This window comes from Phalacrocorax aristotelis, chromosome 1, assembly GCF_949628215.1.
Source record: "Phalacrocorax aristotelis chromosome 1, bGulAri2.1, whole genome shotgun sequence".
Classification (NCBI taxonomy): domain Eukaryota; kingdom Metazoa; phylum Chordata; class Aves; order Suliformes; family Phalacrocoracidae; genus Phalacrocorax; species Phalacrocorax aristotelis.
The window spans coordinates 189,939,854-189,964,853 of record NC_134276.1 but is presented as its reverse complement, the minus strand read 5'-3'; the positions used below and the strand labels follow the sequence as shown (position 1 = coordinate 189,964,853).

General features: G+C 37.2%; 1 protein-coding gene across 14 annotated transcripts in view; it reads right to left on the bottom strand.

Annotated features, from left to right (window-relative positions):
• Positions 1-25,000, bottom strand: part of FOXP2 (forkhead box P2) — a 440,819-nt gene that overhangs the window by 7,931 nt on the left and 407,888 nt on the right. For all 14 annotated transcript variants that reach the window (XM_075081092.1, XM_075081101.1, XM_075081089.1 and 11 more), the window contains 2 exons: positions 24,639-24,708; positions 23,639-23,802 (listed from right to left, as the gene is read on the bottom strand). In XM_075081092.1, coding sequence (XP_074937193.1) covers positions 23,639-23,802; positions 24,639-24,708 — 234 coding nt within the window. The remainder of the gene's footprint in view (positions 1-23,638; positions 23,803-24,638; positions 24,709-25,000) is intronic.

Sequence of the window (25,000 nt, the reverse complement as noted above, 5' to 3'; positions counted from 1 at the left end):
TAGGATCTTTTTTTCAAACATTTGTAAGTGTTGAAGAGAACTTCTGAACTCCATTTTGGATATTTTCTTCAGAATTGTGACTAAGTTTTTGATGGAAGTCTTCAATGCTTTTAATCATGATGTAATACCGTATTAATCACTTCCAAATGCTGTAACACTATTATTACAATATTCTGCCCCCTATGTTGCTCCCAAGAAATTGCACTTTGTGCACCTGTATACCTAGCATATTCCTTCATCCATGGTGTCCCTCAAGGGACTGTACTGGGACCAATATTTTTTATCTTCATCAATGACATAGCCAGTGGGATTGAGTGCATCCGCAGCAAGTTTGCAGATGACACCCAGCTGAGTGGTCCAGTTGATTCACTGGAGGGAAGGGAGGCCACCCAGGGGAACCTTGACAGGCTTGAGGAGTAGGCCCATATGAACCTGAGGAAGTTCAGTAAGGCCAAGCATGAGGCCCTGCACCTGGGTCATGGCAAGCCCCAGTATCAATACAGACTGGGGGATGAAGGGATTGAGAGCAGCCCTGCAGAGAAGAACCTGGGATACTGATGGATGAAAAATTGGACATGAGCTGGCAACATGTACTTGTCACCCAGAAGGCAAATCTATCCTGGGCTGCATAAAAAGAAGCATGGCCAGCAGGTTGAGGGCTGTGATTCTTCCCCTCTGCTCTCATGAGACCCTACCTGGAGTATAGCCAGCCCTGGGGTCCCCAGTACCAGACAGACATGGACCTGTTAGAGCAGGTCCAGAGAAGGGCCACAAAAATGGCTGGAGGGCTGGAACATCTCTCCTACAAAGAAAGGCTGAGAGAGCTGGGGTTGTTCAGCCTGGAGAAGAGAAGGATGCGGGGAGACCTTACTGCAGCATTTCAGTGCTTAAAGGGGGCTTATAAGAAAGATGGGGACTTCTTAACCTGGCCTGTAGTGACAGAACAAGGGGTAACATTTTTAAACGTGAGAAGGGCAGGTTTAGATTGGACATAAGGAAGAAATCTTCGACAATGAGGGTGGTGAGACACTGAAACAGGTTGCCCAGAGACGTTGTGGATGCCCCATCATTGGAAGTGTTTGAAGTCAGGTTGGACGGGGCTTTCAGCAGTCTGATCTAATGAAGGATATTCCTGCCCAGGGCAGGGGGGCTGAACTAGATGATCTTTAAATGTCTCTTCCAACCCAAACCATTCTGTGATTAATTGCTATGCTTTCATTTCCACGCTTAAAAAAATCTGACTACAGACTTTTATTTTTTACCAAATAAGGTCAGTTCCTTTAAGGGTGGTGTCCAGGTTGTTTTTATTAGATTTCTGTGGTTGAAGTGCAGCCACTGTACAAACAGGGAGGATAAGAAGAAATATCCATTAAAAATGCACTACACATTAAGATACTACTTCTTCTTGTGATGTAATTTTTTAGTACTAAGGACCTATTTTTTTGCAAGGACAGTTCAAAGATTACTTTGATGTCTAATCTGTGGAAGAATTAATAGCTTAGAAAACTAATTAGGACAGAAAATGTTCATTTTTGTCAATTATACTTTCTTCCAGATCAACAGTAATCAAGACCAAAATCAAGCAGTTCGGTTGTCCATGCAAAAATAAATTTCATAGGCTTTTCTGCCAGCAGCTTAAAAGTATGGCTCGTAGAAAATACTGACATACAAACACCTCTTTCTGGAAGCGTAAGCACAAGGAATAACACATAGGCTCTTGAAACTAACGTTTCTCTGAACTCTAGAGTTCGTTTTTCAAAATCAAAGGTTGAAAGGCAAAGTTGAGGCACGTTGGTTAGAGATGTAAAGGGTCTTACATTTATAGTATTTTACGTATATTCTGAGGAGGAAGCAACAGTACAAAATATATATGAAAACCAAAACCCTTATTCTTTTCTTTTCCATAAGCAAAACAAGATTTCAACAATCATCTTAAATTGCTCAATATATTCTTATCTTGAAGAGTTTCAGTATAGTATAAGATATATATATCCCAAGACAACATTAATGTTGGTATCCGTATATAACTAACATGAAAATGTGTATGCGTGTGTGTTTCAACCGACAGATATATATTTAAAGTATTTATTTGAAAAATTCTACACTACCATTTTGTTATACAATTGAAACAGTGTGCTATGAAGAAATTCCCATGTGAAGTGCTGAGTATTTAAACATAAATTCTGAAGAAATTTCTATATATGCTATGTCCTTTTATTAATAACCATGCTACTCAAACCTAAAAACAGGTCATAGCTTAGTGATTTCTTAACTGAACTTACTTATCTACTACATAATTGGAATCCGAATTCTAACAGATTAGCACGATTCCTTGATGGACCAATCCTAGGTTGAGAACTAGTCAGTATTTTATTAATAACATAGAAGATACAATAGTTATTAACTTCATGGATATCAACAAAATGGGAGGTAATGCAAGCACATTGGTGAAGATCATGAGATTTCAAATAGTGGTAACTTGAGAAAATCCAGGCAGAGATTTAGAAAAAAATTGTTATATGAAGAAAGGCTGAAAGAAGGGTGTCTTAGGTTATAGAAAGAGCAACAGGTCAGATGCTGGTACAGACAGTGAAGCACTGTTTGAGGAGCCTTGGAGACCCCATCCTTGGGGATCTTTATGAAGAGATTAGACACATCTGTGAGAAGCGAGTTCAGTCACTGCTAACTCTTTGGTAGAATAAAGGGATGACAGAGTCATCTCTTAGCAAGTATTATTACTACATCATGCCCAAATGTCCTCATCAAAATGGCTGTCTCCTATTAAACAAGTGCTGTAAACTACAACTCTACCTGAGCTCAGGACTAACAATGCAGTGTAACAAACAGGAGGTAAGCAGATGCCTGCAACAGCGGCAAAAATAAAATATGGCAATGCTAAATTAGTTCAAAGAACTTTTTCGTAAAGCTACAAACAAACAAACATACTAATTTCCATGGCTCACTTTCTTTACAATTGGTGGATCTACTGTTAAAAAAGAAAATTTTCCTCATACCCCAGCACTTTGTAAATGAAACTCTCTGTGAGGGACCTTTGTAAAATAAAAGAAGGATTCTAATAACTTGCAGAGCTGCCGGCTCATCTCAACACATTACTTCTTCCTTGCACATAGGTCACAGAACACAAAGTTCCTCTGTCTCTGCAGCTGCCTCAAACATTCACTCTTCCATATGCTTTACAGCTTTACGTGGAGATTTTTCTCTCAATCCTGCAACTGGCAAACTACAACTTCACGTTCTCATGTTCTCAGATGTATACTATATCCTTAAAGACATCATCATTTGTAACATTTAACTGGAACAACTGCCAGGTGCCAGGAGACAGGTAACAGTTGCTGGACACTTAGAGAGGCCTCATGAAGACTGTTCATAGGCTGCTAGAGAAGAGCTTTGAGGCTTCAAAGGAAAAAGAAAGATAACAGGACAGGCAGCTGAGGGATAAATATATACTGGGAACGAATGTATAAAGTAACTTCCAAATATTTAGAGATGAAGCCAAATTCCCAAAGCCTATAATAACTCGTCTGATACAAGGTGAACCTGTCTTTTGAGTTTTGCACAAGATTAGCCTGATCCTGCCTTGGGAAAACTTGTTTAGTATAATAGCTACTAAAATCCTGCTAAAATCTAGGCAACGGCAATAAAACAAGTGTTACATTAAACTTCTAAACATTAGAACGTATGCTGTTGCTGACAAGAAAACAACCAGATCTTATAACCAAGTACATGATTTCTTAATTAAATTGAGTTGAGCTGGTGTCAACAAGGAGACAAGATACTTGATACAATATTCTCAATTATGGATAGCATGTTTTCTACAGAGATTTCATGTCACATCAGCTTTAATGTAAGGGGATACTGAATCCAGCAAAACAGCAGAGAGAGCGCAGGACAACAAAATATAAATAATTACAATAAACAAGGTTTGGATTTGTTTAGTAAAAACAGTGCTCATTCCAGGCTTTGAATAGAAAATACAACTTTTCTTTGGAAAAAATACAAAGTCGGACAATGCCTTTTATAACCATCAGCACTGAGTAACTACAGCACTTCCCTTCCTCTGAAACAGAGATTTAACAATTTAAGTTTCCCTGTATTTCTTTCATCCAATTCTATGGAAGGAGAAAAAAAGACCTAGTTAATTTCTCATTTGTATACATAAAAAAGAAAAAAAATACAAGGGGTTCATTGTTTAATTCTGAAAGCCACTGGGGAAGTGCCACAACCCCTCCAGGATCCCCAGTGGAACAAATCCCACACTTCAGATCTGGGCCCTCTAAACATTGTTACCCATATCCACCCGAAGTCTAATGCTCTGCTAAAACCATTTAACGGAAAGTGCTGTGGGATGTCATGATGGAGAGAGATGCAGTCTCTCAGACAGTTAAGTCAATGTAATGACTGGCACTGAAAAGATTTTGCTCTTGGCTTTGTATTAAAGAGGTGCTAGATGTTGAGAGAGAAAAGCTGCCTATGTCTATGTGCTTACTGTGAGCTTTGTGGCCAAGTGTATGGTCTGCAGCAAGTCATGTAATTTTTTAAAGATCTTTCAGTGCATTTTTATTCCACATAGGGGTTACAATAATCAGTCTAAAATCATGCAAGTGTGATTTTTTTTGCTGGGTTGCAGCTGAAAGTATTTTGTATTGCTATGGTGACTTAGGCACCTAGTAACACTAGGGAGTGTTTTACTTTGGTATTCAGTGGCACAAAGGGCAATAAATTAGATCATGTCTTGAAGTCCCTCCCAGGCTTATTTTCTATGAGACTTTAATTTTGATACTATTGACTCACTAGCTTTCCTAGTGACTTCATGTAGAAGTATATAAAGATGATGAATTTTCTGGAACTCAGCTGAAGAAAGCTTTCCCAAGGGAATCTTTGGGACTGCAGAATTTCTAAGCCATATGTGGTATGACAACCTATGTTGATTATTTCTTTTAAGATTTTGTTTGCCTGTTGAATTAATAAAGATTTTTAATTTTTTTTTTTTAAAAAAAGGTAGCTGCCAGACAACTTGAACCATTTCCCAAACCAAATGATGTACAGTTCGATGCATTCTTCCTCACAATTCTGTAGACAGCCTTAAGCCTACAAACATTACATCTTCAAAACCAGTTGGTTAGTACGCAGATATTTTTCCAGCTGTACTATTTCTCCACTATCTTTACTTCCATTACATCAACTATATGTAATTGACTAAGTGTATGAAAAGTCCAAAACAGAACATACCTGTGTTACACAGTATCTTTTATAGAACTCCACATCTCCAGTGTAACTTTTTAGGTTAGACACTTGCAATTTTTATTTATATTTTTACTTATTACCCACACTGCCCTCAATTCTTTAATGCTGTAGGCATTGTGAACTACATGTGCAATTTTGATTCAGCTGCACAAAGTGTTCCAGGTATACTTTGGGAAAAGATTAAAAAGATCCACATCTACAAGATTCTTCAAACTGTGGAACTCTGAACATTTTTTTGTCCAAGTCAACAAGGTAAGCTACTAAAACAAAAAGATCACTGCGGCCAAACTAATTCTTTCTGTATATTTCTATATTTTAGTACCTGAAGAATATTTTTAATCTCTATTTTTAGCTGAAGCATCTTGGCTTTCTGAAGACTTTTCTGTGTTAACACCTAACATTATATAAACTATTTTCCTAGTTTAATCTCTTGAAACACACATTATTTACAAATTTTATTTCTCTCTGGCCTAGTATTTTTAAAGCTCTGACTTTCTTTGGACTTTTCTACAGAAATATTTTTCAACAAATATTATTTGGCAAAATGATAATCAATGTATTAAAATGTAGTAATTGACCTGTTTGTTCTTTCCCTCTCCCCCCTCCCCCCTTTTTTTTATAGTAGATCTGGGCTAGTATTTCCTCAGGAAGAGCTGTGTTTCATCTTGCCAGTACAGCTCTAGGTCTGTAGGATATTCTACAGCAGTTTAAAAAGAAAAGCTCTTATTTCCAATCCACTGTTTCAGATCTAGAATTTTTATATTTATGCCTTGGTAGGCAAACGGAGACAAATCCTCAAATCCTACAGTATTTTCAATATATTTAATTCTATTACTTTGTCTCTTTACAATTTCACGCTATTATAAAAAGTTTATTATTTTTCTTAAGTAGAAGTGAATTGTTTATTGACGTGAATATGTACAGCCATTTAGGGAGATACTAATCCAAATATTGAGAAAGGGAAGAAAGCGTATTAGATGAGTAATTAAATACAAATTCAGTAATGCTACAACTGTCACAGAATCCATTGTTATTTTTCCTTGAACATCAGGAATCACTTCCCCCATGTATTTATCACATATACTGAAACGCTGAAGAAGTGCTATTATTTCTAGATAAAATAATGCCTATATGCAAATCTCTTGCTTGAAGCAAGAAAGGGAAGAAGGTCCTATTGTCACATATACTTGTCAGGCAGCTGAGGGTGTGCTACCTCATCTCACTAAGGAATGTGAAGCTTCACTAAGGAGTGAAGCTACAACATCCTGGTGGAAGATGACTGGAAATGTGATGCCTACAGAAGCACTGCTCCTCAGTGAGGGTGTTTCTGGATGTGCTTTGTCAACCTGCCACTTTCAAATTACGCCCTTCCACCCTGGGCCCTCCAAGAGAGAGAGATAAAGGTAAGTAGCAACCTTTTCAGCTCGTAAATGCAACACTGAAGCACAAAAAATACTTTCAAAATATACTTTTTTCGCATCTATCATCTTAGCCATCACTAAGGATTTCAAGTCTACTGTGGTGGAGCTGGGAGTTGCACTGACTTAGTGATGGAAAGCAGAGGCAACAGCCCTAGCCAGCAGGCACTCCTATGGACTCTGACAGGAGATAAGAGAGCACTGGAATAATTAATTAGGCCACTAAATTTTGTCTTCTTGAGTTCATCACTAGAGAAGATGGCGTAAGATGGAATTAATGATCAATGGTCGCAAAGTGCCTCGGGTGCATCAAGTAAGGCGTAGGGGCAAGTAAGAATGAGACTGCGTAAGTCTATTATTGCTTTTACAACCTCCAAGACTAGAGACCTGCTTTCCTATTTATAATAGGTATTGATATAATCTTATCAGTCACTGTAAAAGAAACTAGTGTTCTTCATGCCTTCCCTTCAATTATTTTAAGATAAAAGGTAGGTGAGTCCCTCTGGGAAAAAAATTAATAGATGACAAACCCCATCATTACCAACTGCACAAAACTGGTCTTGCAAACACAGCTTTTGTTTCGTGATATCTGAAAAAAATGTAAACTCAGTTGTTGCTATTTGTAAGACCCATCCTTTCAGTGAGCACCTGATATGACTTCACTGGTATCTGTAAAAACCCAGCGCATCTTTCTCCTTGAGCTTGGTGGCTTCTGCTCACTCTCTCATTGTTTTGTCTATCTGGGAACATACTCTAGGATGATGGGATAATTCAAAGGGGCCTCAGGAGGTCTCTAGGTCAACCTCCTGCCTAAAGAAGGCACAGCTATAAGGTCAGATCAGGTTGCTCAGGGTTTTTACCCAGTTGGGTCTCGAAAACCTCCAGGGATGTAAACTATACAATTTCCTTGGCAACTGCCCCACTCGTTGTCTGACTTTCCTCATGAGGAAAGAATTCTCTTTATAAACAGCCTGAATCTCTCATTTTAACTTATACCCTCTGTCTCTCAGTCTACCACCACAGTGAAGAGCCTGTCCCCATCTACTTGCTAATCTCCCTGTAGATACTAAGGGTCAGGTCCCCCCCAAAGCTACCTCTCCTCCAGGCTGATCAAGCTCAGCTCCCTCAGCCTCTCCTCACAGAGCAATTGCTTCTGCTTCCAATCATCTCTGTGACATTTTTCTGAACTTAGTCCAGTTTACTGCTCTATTTTTCACAGCTGAGGTACCAAAACTGGACACAGTGTTCCAGGTGTGGTCTAATGAGTGCTGAGAAGGGGGGATAATACTTTCCCTCAGTCTCTTGGCCCTCTGCTGTGCGTAATATAGCCCAGGACACTGTTGACCTCAGCTGTCAGGGCACCCTGCTGGCTCATGCTCAGATAGCTCTCTGCCAATACCCCCAAGGCCCTTCTCAGCAAAGCAGCTCCCCAGCCAGGCCATCCTAGTGTGCATCATTGCAAGGGGATCTTCCTTCCTCAGTGCAGGGCATGGCATCTCATAAAAATTCCTCTTGGCCCAGTCCTTCAGCGCATGCAGGTCCTCTGAATGGCTATGCTATCCTTACGCATATCAACTGTTCCTCTAATGTTATGTCATCTGCAAACCTGATGAGAAAGAGGTCCATCCTCCAGGACATAAATAAACATGTTAAATGGGATAGGTCCCAGCATATTCTTATGTCCCAGGAGAAAACAGAGAATACTGAGGTATTGCAAATGGAAGATCAGGGTAAAAGGCAAGAAAAATTATTAACTGGATGTGAAGATCTAGCATGAACATGGCAGAGGGAAGCTATTCTGAGTGCATATGTGCCTCTAGTATCAGAGGGGAGGCGGACAGCAGGAAGATATTGTTATCTGAAAATTTGAACTAAGTGAACACATGGTGCTATTTTAAAGAGTAGAATATGCCACAAGCAATATATGGTGTCTGAAAAGGAAGTACAAAGGATTAAGGCAGCAGTTTAATGCCAAAAATCCCAGAAGAAAAAACAGGTGATTTTATCTGTATCTTTTGGATTTTAGGGGAATATAGATAGCAGAAAATATTAAGATATGACACTTTTATTAACAAAAAAAACCAAAAACCAACCCACAAACCTTTTAAAAAATCACTTAGAAACTTATTGGTTAACAGGGCATTCCCAATTAGTCCTGCCTCAACTCAGAAATATCTTCTTGCTTGTATTTGCATAGATAAAGACGTTCTGAATTTCAACACCAGCAATTTTGCTAATGTTGGAGACTACTAAGACTGTACAAATTTTGAAACATCTAATAAGAAGATTTCAGATCTGGTAGAACTTATTTGGAAAAAAAGATTTTAATGAACTAAAATTGAGAAATGCGGCTGTAAGCAGTCACAAGAAATATCAGATGGACTTTAGGAGTGATTAGGAGTGACTGAAGGCAGAATAAGAAATGAGGGAAAGCCAAAGACATGAAGACAAATGGTTTCCTGGGATGAAATCCAGGTCTTATTTAAATCAATGGCAAAATTCCCCTTGACTTGATTAGGGCCAAGATTTCACTTGTGAAGTTTATTCACAGCAGAAGATATAAGTGAAATATGCAATGCATCTGACAGAACGCTTGGGGAGAAGGGGGAATAAGCAAAGGTGGTACACATAGTGAACAGCATATTTTTCTACTAGACAAATGAGGTGGAGTAACAAGTATATAGAAGACCACTAACTTTACTTGTCCTACGAGGCTTCTAAGAATAATACAACAGCAAACAAGGAGATGTGATGGATGTATTTTAATTTGCAAATTCCTGTGAGAAACTTCAAAAATCTAACTCATACTTAAATTAGATGTAAAGATTTACTAGTAATGAAACTAGTTAAATGAAGAAAGAAAAAATTATTTCACATCGTGGAGGTAGGTTAAGAGCGAGAATTCTCTACGATGCTACATTTGATTTCTATTTTGAATATAATTATGAATACACCAGAAGATATAAAAGGAGAGAACAACACAATATATTTAGATTAGTCATATGTAAAATTAACTGTGAAAAAATAACAAAGCTGACAATCAAACACGGAGATCAATTTCTTGTTGACAAATAAAAGGAAGAAAATAAGCTACCCACATACATTTATCTACTGTAACCACTTGGGAAATATGCTATTAATAATCCTTCAATAGTGCCTCTGCTTAAGAAGTCAAAAACCAGTATCTTAGACTAATTAGGAGAGAATAATGACAGTGACAATAATATAAAGCATATTTATGTATTTATAGCAGGCCTTCACTTCAACTAGTATGTTCGATGTACTTGAGTATCTTTTAGCTATTACTCACTCATCTCAAAAACAATATAGCAGAATCCAGAAAAGAACAACAGAAGTGACCTATGGCATGGTAAACACATCTGTAGGAGGAAACATTAAAAATTATAGGAGTACTTTAAGTTTATTTCATTTAGCTGTCACTGAAGTTAACACAACAGCAGCAGCAGCTTGGAGATATGAGTAAAAGTGGTACACTAGAAATATGGAAATAAGGAAAATACAAGAAATAAGCAAATGTTCACACTTCACCTTACCCGTACATAAGGGTCATTCAATTTAATATGGAATATTTATAATAATTTTATCACCACAGTTATCCCACTACTAATTTCTTCTAATGATAAAAAGGCACAGAGTTACTGCTAAAGAAAAGTTTTTAAGATCCTCAGTAAGCTACACAGCTAATGAGCTGTGTTTTTTAATTTATTAAATATTTTAATAGGATTAAACTATATAAGTATTCAATAATTCTGAGACGTTGCCTGCCATTACTCTACAGGAAAATGTTTTAACAGATATTGACCCTCATACTGCAGAAGCCATCCAACCATTAATTCATAGAGATCAGAAGCAAAACTCTCCTTTTTCCTTTCTATACCATAGGTACACTTCCCAACCCAGGGATGATTGCTACAAATACATCAGTGAATTTGTTCCGAAAGTGGCTGGAGAGAGCGTTTGGTGCCTCTCGCCCTATCACTTTGGCCCTGCCCAAGCACATCAAATTACAAACTGGTTCACTTTAAATTAGGGACAGCTAAAACTTCCAGTTTCTATTGTAATCAGAGTTTTAAAATGGACACTGGTGGCCAATCAGAATGAAAAGGAAAACATGCAAAACAAGCTTTTGAAGAATTTCAAATTTATAGTAATGAGTCTGAGTTGAAAAAAAAAAAAATTAAAAAAACCCCAACAAACATGTTCTCCTCCTCCTTTCAGCTTTGTATAAAGAAATGACCTTTGTACAGAGAAATTTCTAGAGAATAAATTGACAGATTTGTCAATAGCCACATGACAATTTCATTTGCCTTGAACAAAAAAAAAGATATATTTGATTAGATTTGATTATATTATGAAACTGTTAATTAAGCTGACTAATTCTTCAGGTTTGTGGTGGGTTTTTTTGTGGGTTTTTTTTTGTTTTGGTTTGGGTTTTTTTTGTTTTTTGTTTTTTGTTTTTGTTTGTTTGGTTGGTTGGTTTTTTTTAAACGTGGTAAGAAAATACCAAGACTAAAGATAGGGATACCCTATCTGCATTGATATATTATCAGCTATGAATGTTAATAATACTCACTATGAAAATAATCAGATTAAATCTTTGAACCGTAGATAAAGAAAGGATCTTTTTGGGAAACTGACATATAAACAATGTATTTTCTTTGAATATCAAATAAGGCTCAAAACTCATGCGCAATTAGCCCTTCTTACAGGATCAAAATTTTTAGGAATCAAGTTCTGATTAAGAAGATGACATAACATAGATTTTCTCATTCTAGTGACTCTTACTAAAATTCCGATCCTTGACATTTGGTTGCTCCCTTTGGTGTCTAAATAAATGTATTTTCTCTGTGATAGAACCACAAAAAAGTAGAAACTTGACTACGAATTAGCTTAGGGCACAGGCCTCTCAAGTCTTTCAAACCATCAACTGCATCTAGTTCAAACATCAAAAGTTAACATGCTAAACAAAGAAAAGGATTAAGGAGAAACAACACAGAAGTTTTTAAGGTAAAAATTCAAAGGAAAATGGCGAAGTACTAAGAGATTTGAGTGTCTGAATATTTTTGGGGTTCTTGAAGAACCATCAAAAAAGAGCAAGCGTGAAAACAACAAAGTTAAAGAAAAGGCTATGGATCTGGCAAGCTCTGTAGTAGGTAATGGCTGGGAGTTTTTTAAAATTGTACCCATTACACAGAAACTTAGCAGCAACGACTAAATATCACAGTGTTATTTGTGGGTTAGAGTAGGCAAATGTTCTCTGTGCAAAATCTGGAAAGCTATTCAATGATCCAGTAAAAGCTGAGGGAGAATTTGGACTGAACTATGTGTGTTTTTTACACATCTTAATATAAATACAGGCTATATGAAATTGTTTTTCTATTTCTATTGAAAATTTTTACATCAATAAAACCCTGCCACCTTGGGAAACATATAGCTGATCAGATGATAGACAGTGTGGGACAAAAAGGCTGAAAATAATATCCTTTTACTAACACTTCCAGCACACAGATAGACTTTATAAGTGAATCATCAACATTTCCATAGTGGCACCTAACCATTTTGTTCTAATGCAGCAGCAAGGGATTAAACAGTATTACACTTACACCTGGGCACGGTACATTTTTTCTTCTGGAACAGTCTTCACTGAAAATGTTGATTGATAGGCATGGTTATGTTTCAAAATTTTCAGCAGGATGCTACCAAAATACTTTCTTTTCATATGCTAAGTTTCTTGGAGCATTGATCTTTGATTTTATTTTTTCAATGTTTAAGAGCTAGGACTTGAAGTGATGACTTGCCTTGCCTGCTAGAACAACCCTGTTTCTGGCTGGCTAGAACAGCCAGCCCTTCAATGTGTTTTTTGCCAAATAGTTGATAGTAGCGTTTAACAAGTAGAACTGCATGTCACCCTCGGCAGGAACAAATGGGTCAAACTGACCTGTGTAGGGCTGTCTGCACTGCCCCAGCTGACATTTCTTATATTAGTTGAATCTTATGCTCAGTGTATATTTTTCTGTAAGGCCAAGGTTCAGTCAATCTTAAAAATAAGAGTGCTTAAAGATATTTAGCTATGACAGCTGTTCCAGATTACAAAGTAAATAGACTTGGACAATCTCGGCTAGCCTCTACTAAGAGGCATGGCACACATGAAAAACCTTACTTCTTCCAGATTTATCATAAGAGCCGAAGAAAATAGGGTTGGGAAGGGACCTCAAGAGATCATATAGTGTCTTCATCCCCTTCTCCTACCCCAAAGTAGGATGATTTATACCTAAATCACTTCTGACCACTTCTAATTTGCTCTTAGAAGCCTCCAGTATCAGCAGATCCGCAGTCTGTCTGTGCTGGTACACATATCAGCAGTTAATTATCCTACAGTCAGAAAGGTTTTATTTTTCCTGGAGTCCATCCTAACTCTTCTTGCTGAAATACTAATCAATTATTTCTTGTCCCATTCCCAATGGATAAGGACAAGTTCTTTCCCATCTTTTCTGCACAGCATTCTGAAGACTCGTTACTTCCCCCCTCAGTTTCTCTCTTCTCAACAAACCTAATATTTTTTAGCCCTTCCTCAGTCTTCAGAAAAGGCTAATCAGAACCGGGTGGAGGATAGAGCTTACTTTTATGTCCAACATTCCTGTTAAGGATGCTTTCACAACCACAGACTTTTGTCAGCGCACATTCAGTTGGTGACCTGCTACAATTTCTAGAGTCTTAAGAATGACGGCATATCCAGTCATCACCACCTCGTATTTACACCAGTGATTATTCTTACATGCAACACTTCAAGCTTACTCTAACTTTTCTCAGAACATTTCAAATTGTTAACAACGTGTGAATACTAATCATGCCTCCCATTTTTATGCTATTACAGATTTAAGATTTGGATGTGAAGGGCAACATGTCTGAAGAATATGTTATATCTATATGGCTTCTGCAAGAACACACAAATATAGTCTGCCTGCAGACTGAGCTGGTTAGGAGATACCTGAGATATCACAGAGCCTAGGTTAATATATCCTGCCTCTTAACCCCATACTTTGGCCTGTGCTTAATGCAGACTTCTGCTTCACAGGGCAGGATATTCCAGCCAAATGAAATATGTACACTGCAATACGTTGTTCATTATTACATCTGTAAATATGCAGCTACAAAATAAAAAAAAAAAAAAGATATGTTTTAAATTGTAATTCCAGTAACTTCAGACGGATACAAAAGCGTAATTGTGTCTTTCATGATGCCACAAATAAAAGGGCACGCATAATAACAGAACACTACTTGATGACTGCTCATCTCAAGGTATTTCACTGCTACAAGTCATGATTTACCTTTTGGCTTAAAGAAACTATCGTGCAGTCTAATGCCAACTGGCGTTGTGTCAACACTTCTCTAAACAAAGCCCGATGCTCTTCTACATGGGGATAGTACTGTAAGTAATATACAGCTTCCATTCAAACTACATCTGAAGATGCTTTTCAAAAATTAAACAATTCAATTACTACCTGAAGACTGCAAGAGTTGAAGGTGGGGATTTGGAAATTCCTTTTGGTTTGCCTTTGTACAGCATTTATCACAACAGGGCCTCCAGTCCATCCTTAATACCATGCCACAAAAATAAACCACAACAGTTTTTAGCTGATTTTAGCTAAAATACATTTTTCCCCAAAAGAACAGAGAGAAAAAAGAAACACATTATATATGACTATACCTGGAATGCTTTAAAAAAGTGTTAATACCTGCACATGAAAATAACTCCAAATGGAGTAGTTTTATGGAATGGCTACTAGAAAGATGAGGAGAATGGACAGTCTGCTTTATGAGAAAGAGCCTGTTTGGTCTACCAAAACAAAGGCTCAGAGTTCACAGTGTGCTTTCTAGAACACATTCAAGAAAAAAGAGGAAGAGTAAGAGAGACTACGCAATCTAGAACATAGATCAGTGAAACTAAATTGGAACATATTTAGTCTGGAAATTGGAGTGTGGCTTAAAATCAAAGGAATGAAGTTCCACCATGGTTTTCAAATTTGAGATGGACTATGATAATTTTAGGACATTATATGACATGGCTGCCCACAACATGACTCTTATTTCCTGTGTTCTTAGAACAGAAGATAAAAGCTCAGAGAACGTTTTTTTTTCAGCTGTGATGTCTGATAATGACAAATTTGCAAGGAATTAAAAAAAGGAGGGGAAACAAAGAAAAATAAAAATCAAGGTGGGGGAAGTCCCTAATTACCTGGAGTACTACATCACAGCATAATACTGCATCAAAGAAACATTTCCCCTTATCCATCTCAGTCAGAACCTTATGAAAGTCTCTGAAAATGGTTAGTGAGAGGCCATGATCATACAAAGGCTCTGCAACATCATTAAACCTCATTAATGGGTATAGTGGAACAAATGAACTTGGCAAGTCTAGGCAGATGTTCTGGTTTTGGCTGGGATAGAGTTAATTTTCTTCCTAGTGGCTGATATAGTGCTGTGTTTTGGATTTAGTATGAGAATAATGTTGATAAGACACTGATGTTTTAGTTGTTGCTAAGTGGTGCTTGCACTATATCAAGGACTTTTCAGCTTCTTATGCTCTACCCACTGAGGAGGCTGGAGATGTACAAGAAGCTGGGAGGGGGCACAACCAGGACAGCTGACCCCGTCTGGCCAAAGGGATATTCCATGCCATATGATGTCATACTCAGTATATAAACTACGGGAAGGCTGGCCGGGGGCTGCTGCTCGGGGACTGGCTGAGCATTGGTTGATGGGTGGTGAGCAATTGCAGTGTGCCTCATTTATTTTATATATTCTTTTATCATTATTATTATTTTCCTTCCCTTTTCTGTCCTATTAGACTGCCTTTATCTCAAACCACGAATCTTACTATTTTCTCCCCACTTCTCTCCCCCATCCCACTGCGCGGAGCAGGGAGCGAGCAAACAGCTGCGTGGCGTTCAGCTGCATGTTGGGTTAAACCACGACAGTAAAGAAAGGAGACTACTGGATTTGTTCAGCCTAATTTAATATTGTTGTTTAGTTGGAGAGAACCACCAGAACACCTGCAGTTATAACCCTGACAGAGACTACATCAGGGTCTGCACTACATATATGTATTCTAAATCAGAGACTGCTATAAGATGCCAAGAGAGCATTTTCCCAACTGTACTTTGCCAGAAGATTATGAACACTGCTTTTGTATATGGACTTTACCAGGTATAATGATATCTTTAGTCATCTTGAGATTTAATTACTTTAATGTGACCTACACATGGGTTTTCACACAGAGATTAAGTCTTTCTATAAACTCTTTAAAAGGACTGCATTGAAATTTTCAGTCTTAAAATGTGTACAGTGCCCAGAGTTTTCTACAAATTCTAAAGTCTAAATAATAGTCAAATAATAGCACTTCCTCAGCATTATGTCCTATATTTTTAAATTAATAGATTGGACTTACAGATCATAATTTAAACTACTGGTATAAACATTACTAATTGGATATAACTAGGTTTTTATTTAACTGTTTACAGGATATGCAAATTTAAAGGCACATTTTGGACATGTGTTGACAAACAAATATCTAGAGTGTCCACTTTCATATATGTTGGCTTCTAATATTACAGTTACTCAAAATCCAAATGCAATCATCAAAAGTGGATAAAAATCATAACTGTACATGCAGTTTTAGAAATACACTGTAAATGGCACTATTATCTCAGCTTTTGTGTTGTACAAAGACAGTCATCTGCTATGAATTAAATTTAAGAGTTACACAAGCACATTGCAGAGAGATTCAGTCGCTCAACTTCAAACACATTTTTAACATCTGTAACAATATTTAAGATGCCACCTTTTCTTATACAGACCTGTTATGTGAAAAGCATAAATACCTTGCCCATACATTGAGAATTCATGACAGTAGTATCACAAAGTTTTCAGGAAGACAGCTTCCAAAAAGATTCTGTGAAACCCCACAGGAGCCTACCAACTTCTGCAAGCCATGCTATGGGGATCTGACACTTTTCAGCTGAAGGCACTTTATCTCTGGAGTGATCTTTTTGTCAGGACCATTGGTAATGTACTGTAGAAGTGCAACAATTGGGGCTGGAATAATGTAAAGAAGAAATAGCGACTTCTGATCCAAAGTAAGACATGTAACATTTAAGAAACTAAAGAAGAAATGATAAAGGACTGGAACATCAGTCTTGAAAGATAAGAAAATTGATGAACAGAAGCAACACATAGAGGACAGATGGACTGAAAAGTAAAGTAATGCAAAATAAATAAATAAATAGAATATAAATATTTAGGAAAATATTCAAGTGAAAAGTTATGTCATTGGGAATGGTTGAAAAATATTATTAATCAAAACATACTTGCTTATTTTTTCATCAGTGCCCACATGTGAGTGGCTCTGTACAACAGTCAGGAGACACAGTCACAACTTGGGAGAGCTTACTGTTGCATAATCCATACAATCAGTAAAGGCAGAAAAAATGTAAATGGTAAGAAAATAGTTTGATGAAGTGTTGGATTGCTGGACTTGCCTGTCACTTGCAGGTGCTTTGGAGTTCTAGGCAAAGCCAAAATTATTTCACTGCCTATTCTCAAAATAGGGCTCTTCCAATGCGAATATGCTCAAACAAAAGCTACAACCTTTAAGACCCTATGTTTCCTAGCTGTTCCTCTTTTCATATAAAAATAAAAATCAATTGTTGTCACAAAGTCTCTTTGCCCCTTATCTTAAGTTAGATTTATGAATAAAAATGTGTGAAATTAAATTATAAAGGCATTAAACTGTCATGTGATTAGGTGAAACATTTTTAATGCACAAGGATACCCAGAAATAGTGCAATTGCTACCACATTCATCCAACTCAATTACATGCTTCTCACCTATTTAATAATGCTGGTTACATCCCTGTTAACTGATGTGTTTTAAGAGTTTATTTTCTTATACGCTATGTCAAGTCTTATACAGCGAACAAGAGACTTGGATCATAGCAGTCTCCTATTGCAGAACAAGCCACCAAGGTAAATGCAAAGAGAAAATGAAATGGGACAATGCAATGATAACAAAAAATTAAAAAAAAAAAGAAAGAAGGAAAGACAGGGGATTGGAACATTATGAAGTTAAACAAGGGAATGAAAGGTATTAAAACTGGAATGATAGGTAACCTACTGTAAGTGCTGTGAAAGCTTAACAGTGGGGGACTGGAATAATCAGATATGGGAACGATCTGACAATGGAATGCTTTCAAACTGAAGCACCTCAAAAGTAAATGGTCTTAGAGCAGAATAATCATATTTGCCTCCAGGAATAAAATTTAAAGATAAAAAAGTTTGAAGGAAAAAAAAAAAACCAACAACCAAGTTTGATGATTATGCAGATAGACCTGCAGAGAGAAATGATCCAGTCAGGGCAAGAGTGGGAAAGGTAAAGGAGTAGGGTTGGCAACGACAGCAGAATACAAAGGAAAAGGTGACTGAAACCACAGGTGGTTGGAACTCACCTTTTCACAGACAGAATTGAAGGCGAAGGACTACACTGGATAAGCTCAGTTTTCTAATTCATCTCAGATTGACCCTTACTCTTGTTCATTTGGACAACAGTTATTCTTTCTCACAACAACCTAACACAACGTTTTCTAGAAACAGCTTTAAAGATCATGGGATATATGTGTACCTTGACATTTGGTTTCAAACAATTCCTCTCTTACAAACAGCATACAGCACTGCAGCAGCTGAACACGAAGAGTCATAGACAAGATGAGGATATATGAAGTCACCTTTTTTATGAATTGACTCTTAAAATTTTTTTTTTTGTTTTCTCTGTACTTGTAAGAAGCAATCAAAAATTAAAATTCTTGAAATTAGTATGACATCCATTATCACCAGGATCCTGGATTTTCTGTTAGGAACTAGATTATTTTCATAAGACAATTGAGAACGTAAGAGATTAGTTGCATTGTCCTCAGTCTACACTCTCACACAGCACGAGAAGTGAGAAACCCCTTCCACAAAACCTCACCAGTGGGATATCTGCTTTCCCCATCTCATTTGCTAACTCCTCCCACTCCTTATTTGATGAGCTGCAGAGAGTTTTAACAGAACGGCAAAACCACCCCATTGTTTCCTACGGTGACACAACATTTTCTCAGCCTACAATTTTCCGAGTTTTCTGATGACCAATTTCTTTTTGTCTCCTCAACTGCTATGAACAGCTTTGCAGATTAAAATTTTAACTTTTCCCCCAAAGTTTATACAATGAGGTAAAACGGCATTTCGCATGATGCATTTGCCAAAACATGAACAAGTGGACGAGAGATGCACTAAGCGTTCTGGTGATAAAACACCCTTGTCTGTGCCAGTTGTAATAATCACTTAACTGTGATCTATCTAGTACAAATGTACAAACACCAGAAAAACAGTTGAACTTGATTTCCATACCTGATATTCCATCCCTGAGTGTGAGAACTGACTTTCAGTTCCTTCAGAGCCAAAAAATTTAGATTCTTAAATGAACATCAAAATCACAATGAAATCAACCTTGTGCTATTATTTTTCCTGTCTCTGTTATATTTTCAAGAGTTTGATACCTCCAAAACTCTTCAGCAGTATGCTGGCTATGACATGCAGCTTAAAAAGAAGTTGTGCTATTGCTAATGCATGAACCGTCATTATTGTCCCTAAGTATCATGCCATGTCTTGTCTGATGTTGTTGTTTCTTCAGAGAGATGATAGAAGCTTTTCCAAAGTTTCCCACAACAATGCAGCTTTAATTGCACTTGTTCGGATGCTCATGGTTTGCTTCTTAACTTCAGAAGCCTGCATTTATAGCCCAAAGGCATGGACTGTGGAGCTTCTAACTGAATCCATGTACAATTGTTACACAAGATTAGCAGCACCTAGTTCTACACAAATAATGAATTTTTGTATATAAGATACCTTTTGTTGTGTTTGTCACTTGAAAACTTGTTGCTTATCACCTACGACCCACAGTAATTTTGGAGAAGTAGCCTGTGTTCAAAAAAAAAATATGAAGGAAACATCTTTTCGTTTAAATCTATACTTAAGACTATAATTGCCTGACACTGATTGTTGACAACTGGTATTAGAGGCAATTGGAATTCTGAACAGCACATATATACCCACAGTAAGTAATATATTTTCTCAGTAAAGATTTATGTGAAGGGACCACTTAATGCCCACGTCAACCTACCAGGAACCGGATTTGGAGACCAATCAAAGACAGAAGCTGGACTTAATGCTGCTAAAACACAGAAAATAAATCTAGAATTTGAGATCCCATAGTGATACGCTGCACACCAGCTCATGGAATTACCATCTTTCATCAGACTTGGAATGGAAACTGGGAGACATGCAGCATAATAGTTCGGACGCTTTACCTAATTATTAATACAGGAGATATACCAACTACCAGGCTACTGATTATACCGATCACCTAAAACTTATGCAGTATTTCTAAGTGTTCAGGAAGTGTAAGAAATGGAGCAGATTATGTATCATTACCCAAGGCAAAAAAATGTAAAGCTTTTAAAGTGCCACTGCCCTAAACACACTTGGCTGGGACTCATTGCACTTAACAAGCATTTAAATATTATACATTTACTTAAAGTTATATACCTACTGCCTTTGTCTAGTCTATGAACAGAGACTATTTTCTAAGTAAGCTGATCCACCCACCTATGATAGATATCTGTCCACAGATGGGTAAGTTGATGACTCTAACTGCTCTTACTACTCTGTCTGGAAAACCAGATGTGAAGTACCAGGTTCAAATCCAAAGACTGGAATAATTTCCTCACTTTCTGACATGGAGTAGCTAAGGTATTACAATAACAGAAATCAATTTTTCTGATAATGTTCTCATGCTCAAAGCACAGAAATACTGACTACTATACACACAGACACACACGTGCAATTTTTATTATATTTAAAGAGATTAAAAAATTAATACGAACTTCCAAAATGAGAAAGTTCCACTGTCATGTATTTATCTGATAAGATGATATTCAGTACAATTCTAACAACCAAATGCCTGAGATGCTTGGCTTTGACACTGTCACTGGGACTCTTTTTGCATTTCCTGCTGATGCTCTAATACCAAACAAATGTCTCTCCCTAGAAGCTTGTCTAGAATCCAAATTCTGCCCCTTCCCAGTTGAATGCTGATCTCTAAATTGCATGCAACCTCTTGCCTCTGTCCCTAATGCCATGCTCCATTGCTGCTGGCTACGTGCCAGCTTCAAGATGGTAGGCAACGTAACTCCTCAGCATATCCCTGGTGTTGCGGCTAGTGTACTCCTGGGAGTCAGGAGATGGAGTTTTAATCCCCTTGGAGATTAATGGAGCCATCGACTTTATAGGTGAGTGCAGTAATTATAACCCCACACAAAACCACTTCTCTAGGGGAGAAACACCCAGACTTCCTGGGTGAACCTCCTCAGGAAGCTACCAGTAAGTGGATGCCTGTGGCAGTAAAATGTATTTTTTTTTTTTCCTAGTGTATTAACTATCTTCCATTAAAAAAACTCCTGAGATTATGTAATCTGTGCAGGTGATGTAAAACTTAGCAGTTCTCTTCATTGTTTGCCATATTCCTTACTTATTTTACTTCTGTCATGCTTTCCCTATGTTCTTTCCTCATTTTCTGAAGTAATGCTCTTTAACAAAAATGAGGGGCCCCAGTCAACATGGTCACAGAGGCAAAGAGGCGGCTTCTCGTCTTCCTTGGTCCTCTGCCTCCTGCACAAACCTCTCCTTTCCTTGACTTTTCCTCGCAGATTGAATTCATTCCCTTTTTCATATTCTTGGCTCCCTTGGCAAGGAAAAGGCAAAACTTTCACAAGCGAGCAGGTATCTATCCAGTCATGGCTTGTATCTTTTGGTTGACAGTTCATGGTCTCACAGAAGCCCAGTAATCTTGCACTAATTTGGTGCAACGGATGAATGATCATAACCTCTTTCTCCAGTGGTATCTCAGTACATTTATATTCTCTTGCTTCATTCTATCAAGAACTGAGCAACACGTAGTCATAAGTTTCGAAAGAGTCACCATGGCAAGTCCCGAAATTGCCAGTTTTGACAAACAACATATAGAAACGAGAGGGGAAGGCTGAATCTTGAGTTAGGGTGTAACTCAAGTTATTTGCCCCTTTTATAGGCAAGAATTGCTACAACATACTGCATTTTAGCCATAAACACAGCTGTAAATGCAGCCATATCCACATAATCATATGCACAGATATCTCAGTTTATCTGGCGGAATGGCAGACAGTACGCAGGATATGTAAACAGATCTGCCAAACACTTACAAAACAACTTTAATAGCAAGTGTCATTCTTTTTTGTAAAGTAGCTGTTTTTTAACACACACGATCTAACTCTTGTTTGCTCTTTAAAGTTTTATTGTCTTGGCATTTTATACAGGAAGAGAGCATTAGCATACTCGGGAGAACTGCTAAAAGTAAAAGGCCTCAAGCTACCCACTGCATGGTTGATAGCATAAAGCATGGGATATAAAAACTTTTGTCTGATTGCTCACTTTACTTGTTTTAGAGTAGTGTTACTCTCAAGAGCATATATTCATGTTCTTTCTACTTCAAGTTTTATTACTTCTTTTGTATTATTTAATACATCTAAAGACACTTCCAAAAGACAAATTTTTCCATTTTGAAAAAGTAATGGTTTGGAACCTGATAAAATACATGAATGTTCACAGTGTATTATTTTCAAAGGCAAGTAGAATAAATGTGCAATAAAACAATTAAATGTGTGACAATAAACATTTCTATGTGATCATAGGTATATTAACATGCCAAACACAAGAAGAAAAACTTGGTGAAATATTTCCCCTAAAAAAGGTCAGATCAAAATGGATTCTCCACACACCAGAGCATAAGTAAAAAGGGAGTTTGGTCTCAATTGCTGTTACTGCTAAATATCCCACTCTAGAAATTAAAATGAACATTAAAAATGTGACAGAGAGAATGGAATGAAAAAAGACAAATCAGATCAGCTACTTGAAACACAGAAAAAGAGAGCACATAATTGCACATACACATTAAAAATCATCCTACAGTAAACTTAAATCTAAGTCTACTTAGATATCACACTGCTAATTGTTATATAAATAACCTGGGAAACAATACCTCCAAGATACATGTTTTACTATTTAGTAAACAAGAAACTGCCACATTTGACACCACTGATTAAGGCCAGGCATTTCTAAAGCTTCAGACACATTTCTGAAATCCACAATACATCAATTTTTAATACTTCCGCTCTCTCAGCTCCATTAAAAAGATGGTAGGGGAAAGATTTTAGAGTAATTAATGATATAGTTAGCTGCTAAATATTAATAGGAATCGTAGTCTTGCATAAAATATAACATATAAACCTTGCCAATACAGACGCACCAGTAATTAAACTTGAATATGTAATTACACTGATTTATACGACAGGCAAAAAGTTACACTTTACTGGCTTCTATGTAAACTGTGGGCAACAGTTAAACTTTGCATTTTACGGTTTATATAAATGGGCAATATCTCCACTACAGTTCATAAATGGTTTAGAGACTCATAGTTAAAGTTACAACTAATTCCAAAACGAACATGCTGACAATACCTTACAAACCGGGCTATGAAAATGACCACAGAGATTGGCCTCTCGTTACATTCAGTGCTCGCAAGCAAGTTGAAGAGGTTTTGTGTTTTTTGTTTTTTTTTTTTTAAAAAAAGCTTACACCAACCTTACTACAGAGTAAATGAACACTCAAATTTATTTTAAAACCTTTAAATAGCTTAGCTTCAAACATGTAGTTCCAGATGTTTCTCTTACCATGTTTCAAAGCACTTTTGAGTAATATTGTGTCTTAGACTAAGGCATTTTTTCTTGAAGGGATGCTAACTGCACTTACATGTGAGGCTGAGGGGAGCAGCCCGGACTGCTATTTCCATTACTGTCAATGTGATCCAGCGAACCATTGAGATCTTCATGGACAGCCTGCAGTAAGCCACTGGATGCGTTATTTATCAGTCCTGGGTTACTGAGCAATGGTAAACTACTCTCTGCCAGTGCAGCCTAGCAAAATAAAGAGTAAAAATAAAATTATTAGTCCATACATACACAAATCGGTTCTAAATGTTCATACGTGTATGAATGTACACACACTAAGCAGGCCATTTCGGGTAGTTGTAGAGGTGATCAGAAGGGTTTTGTGCATTTTCCAATCTTTTTCACATTCTGAATACAACAGCATCTCTATTTCTGGTTTACTATTTCTCTTACATAGGTTTCATTATTTTCCATTATTAACTATGTTCCGATATTCATAGCACTTTCTAGTTTTACATCATTTTTTGACTCTGAATTACACTTAACCCCTATGCCCTTCCACACAATGTATGGCTCCTTTATAATGCAGGCAGCTGCTATACTTTAAAAAATGACCAGAACTTAACTCAAAATAAAAAAGTCCTGACATTTGCCTCTTCTGCATAAAAATTATATATTATAATTAAACTTTAAAGTTTTTGCCATGAGCACCATGTTCCCCAACACTATGATGTGAAATCATTTATGACAGCTTGGATAAATATTAATGCATATCCACATGCATTTGCAAAAGCTTCTATCAATCTAACATTTGCAGCAAAACTGAGTGTTCCAGATTTTGCCACAGGGTGTCCTTCTTGCTTCTTCACATCAAAAGCAGCATGAATAAGAACTAGTACTTCTTGCAGTGCTAGGTAATACAACTTACTTGGATGATAAACCCAACTATTTAGAATGGCCATCAGGCCCACATAAACACAAATATAGGTAACTCTATATGAAAGTGTAATAGGAGATTAAATATGACACATGTAAGAACATAATTAGTATGTGCAGAGAAAGAACAATTGAGTATTTTTTACCTGCAAGCTTGCATTAAGAGCTGCTCCATAGCCTAAGCTGGTGGGTATGTTTTTCACTAACGTTGGGCTTCTGAAAACAAATGATTTTTCAAAGTTTAAAAAACAGGCAGACATCCTGGCTGGCTCATTGGGTTAATGGACTGGTTTATCAGCTCAGAAGACCAGAGTTTTAAAAGGAAAAATGAAATGAAGCTGGCGGTGAAGAGGCTCAGTCCGTTAGAACACAATGATTTACTTGCACCAGAAAAGCAAAAGCCTTGTAGTAATTAGGCCCATGTGGAAATTTTCTCTGAGAGCAGGGCCATAGTGACTCGTAAAGGTTCTGATCTCACTGAAAGAATCTGGCAGATAGTTTCAAACTT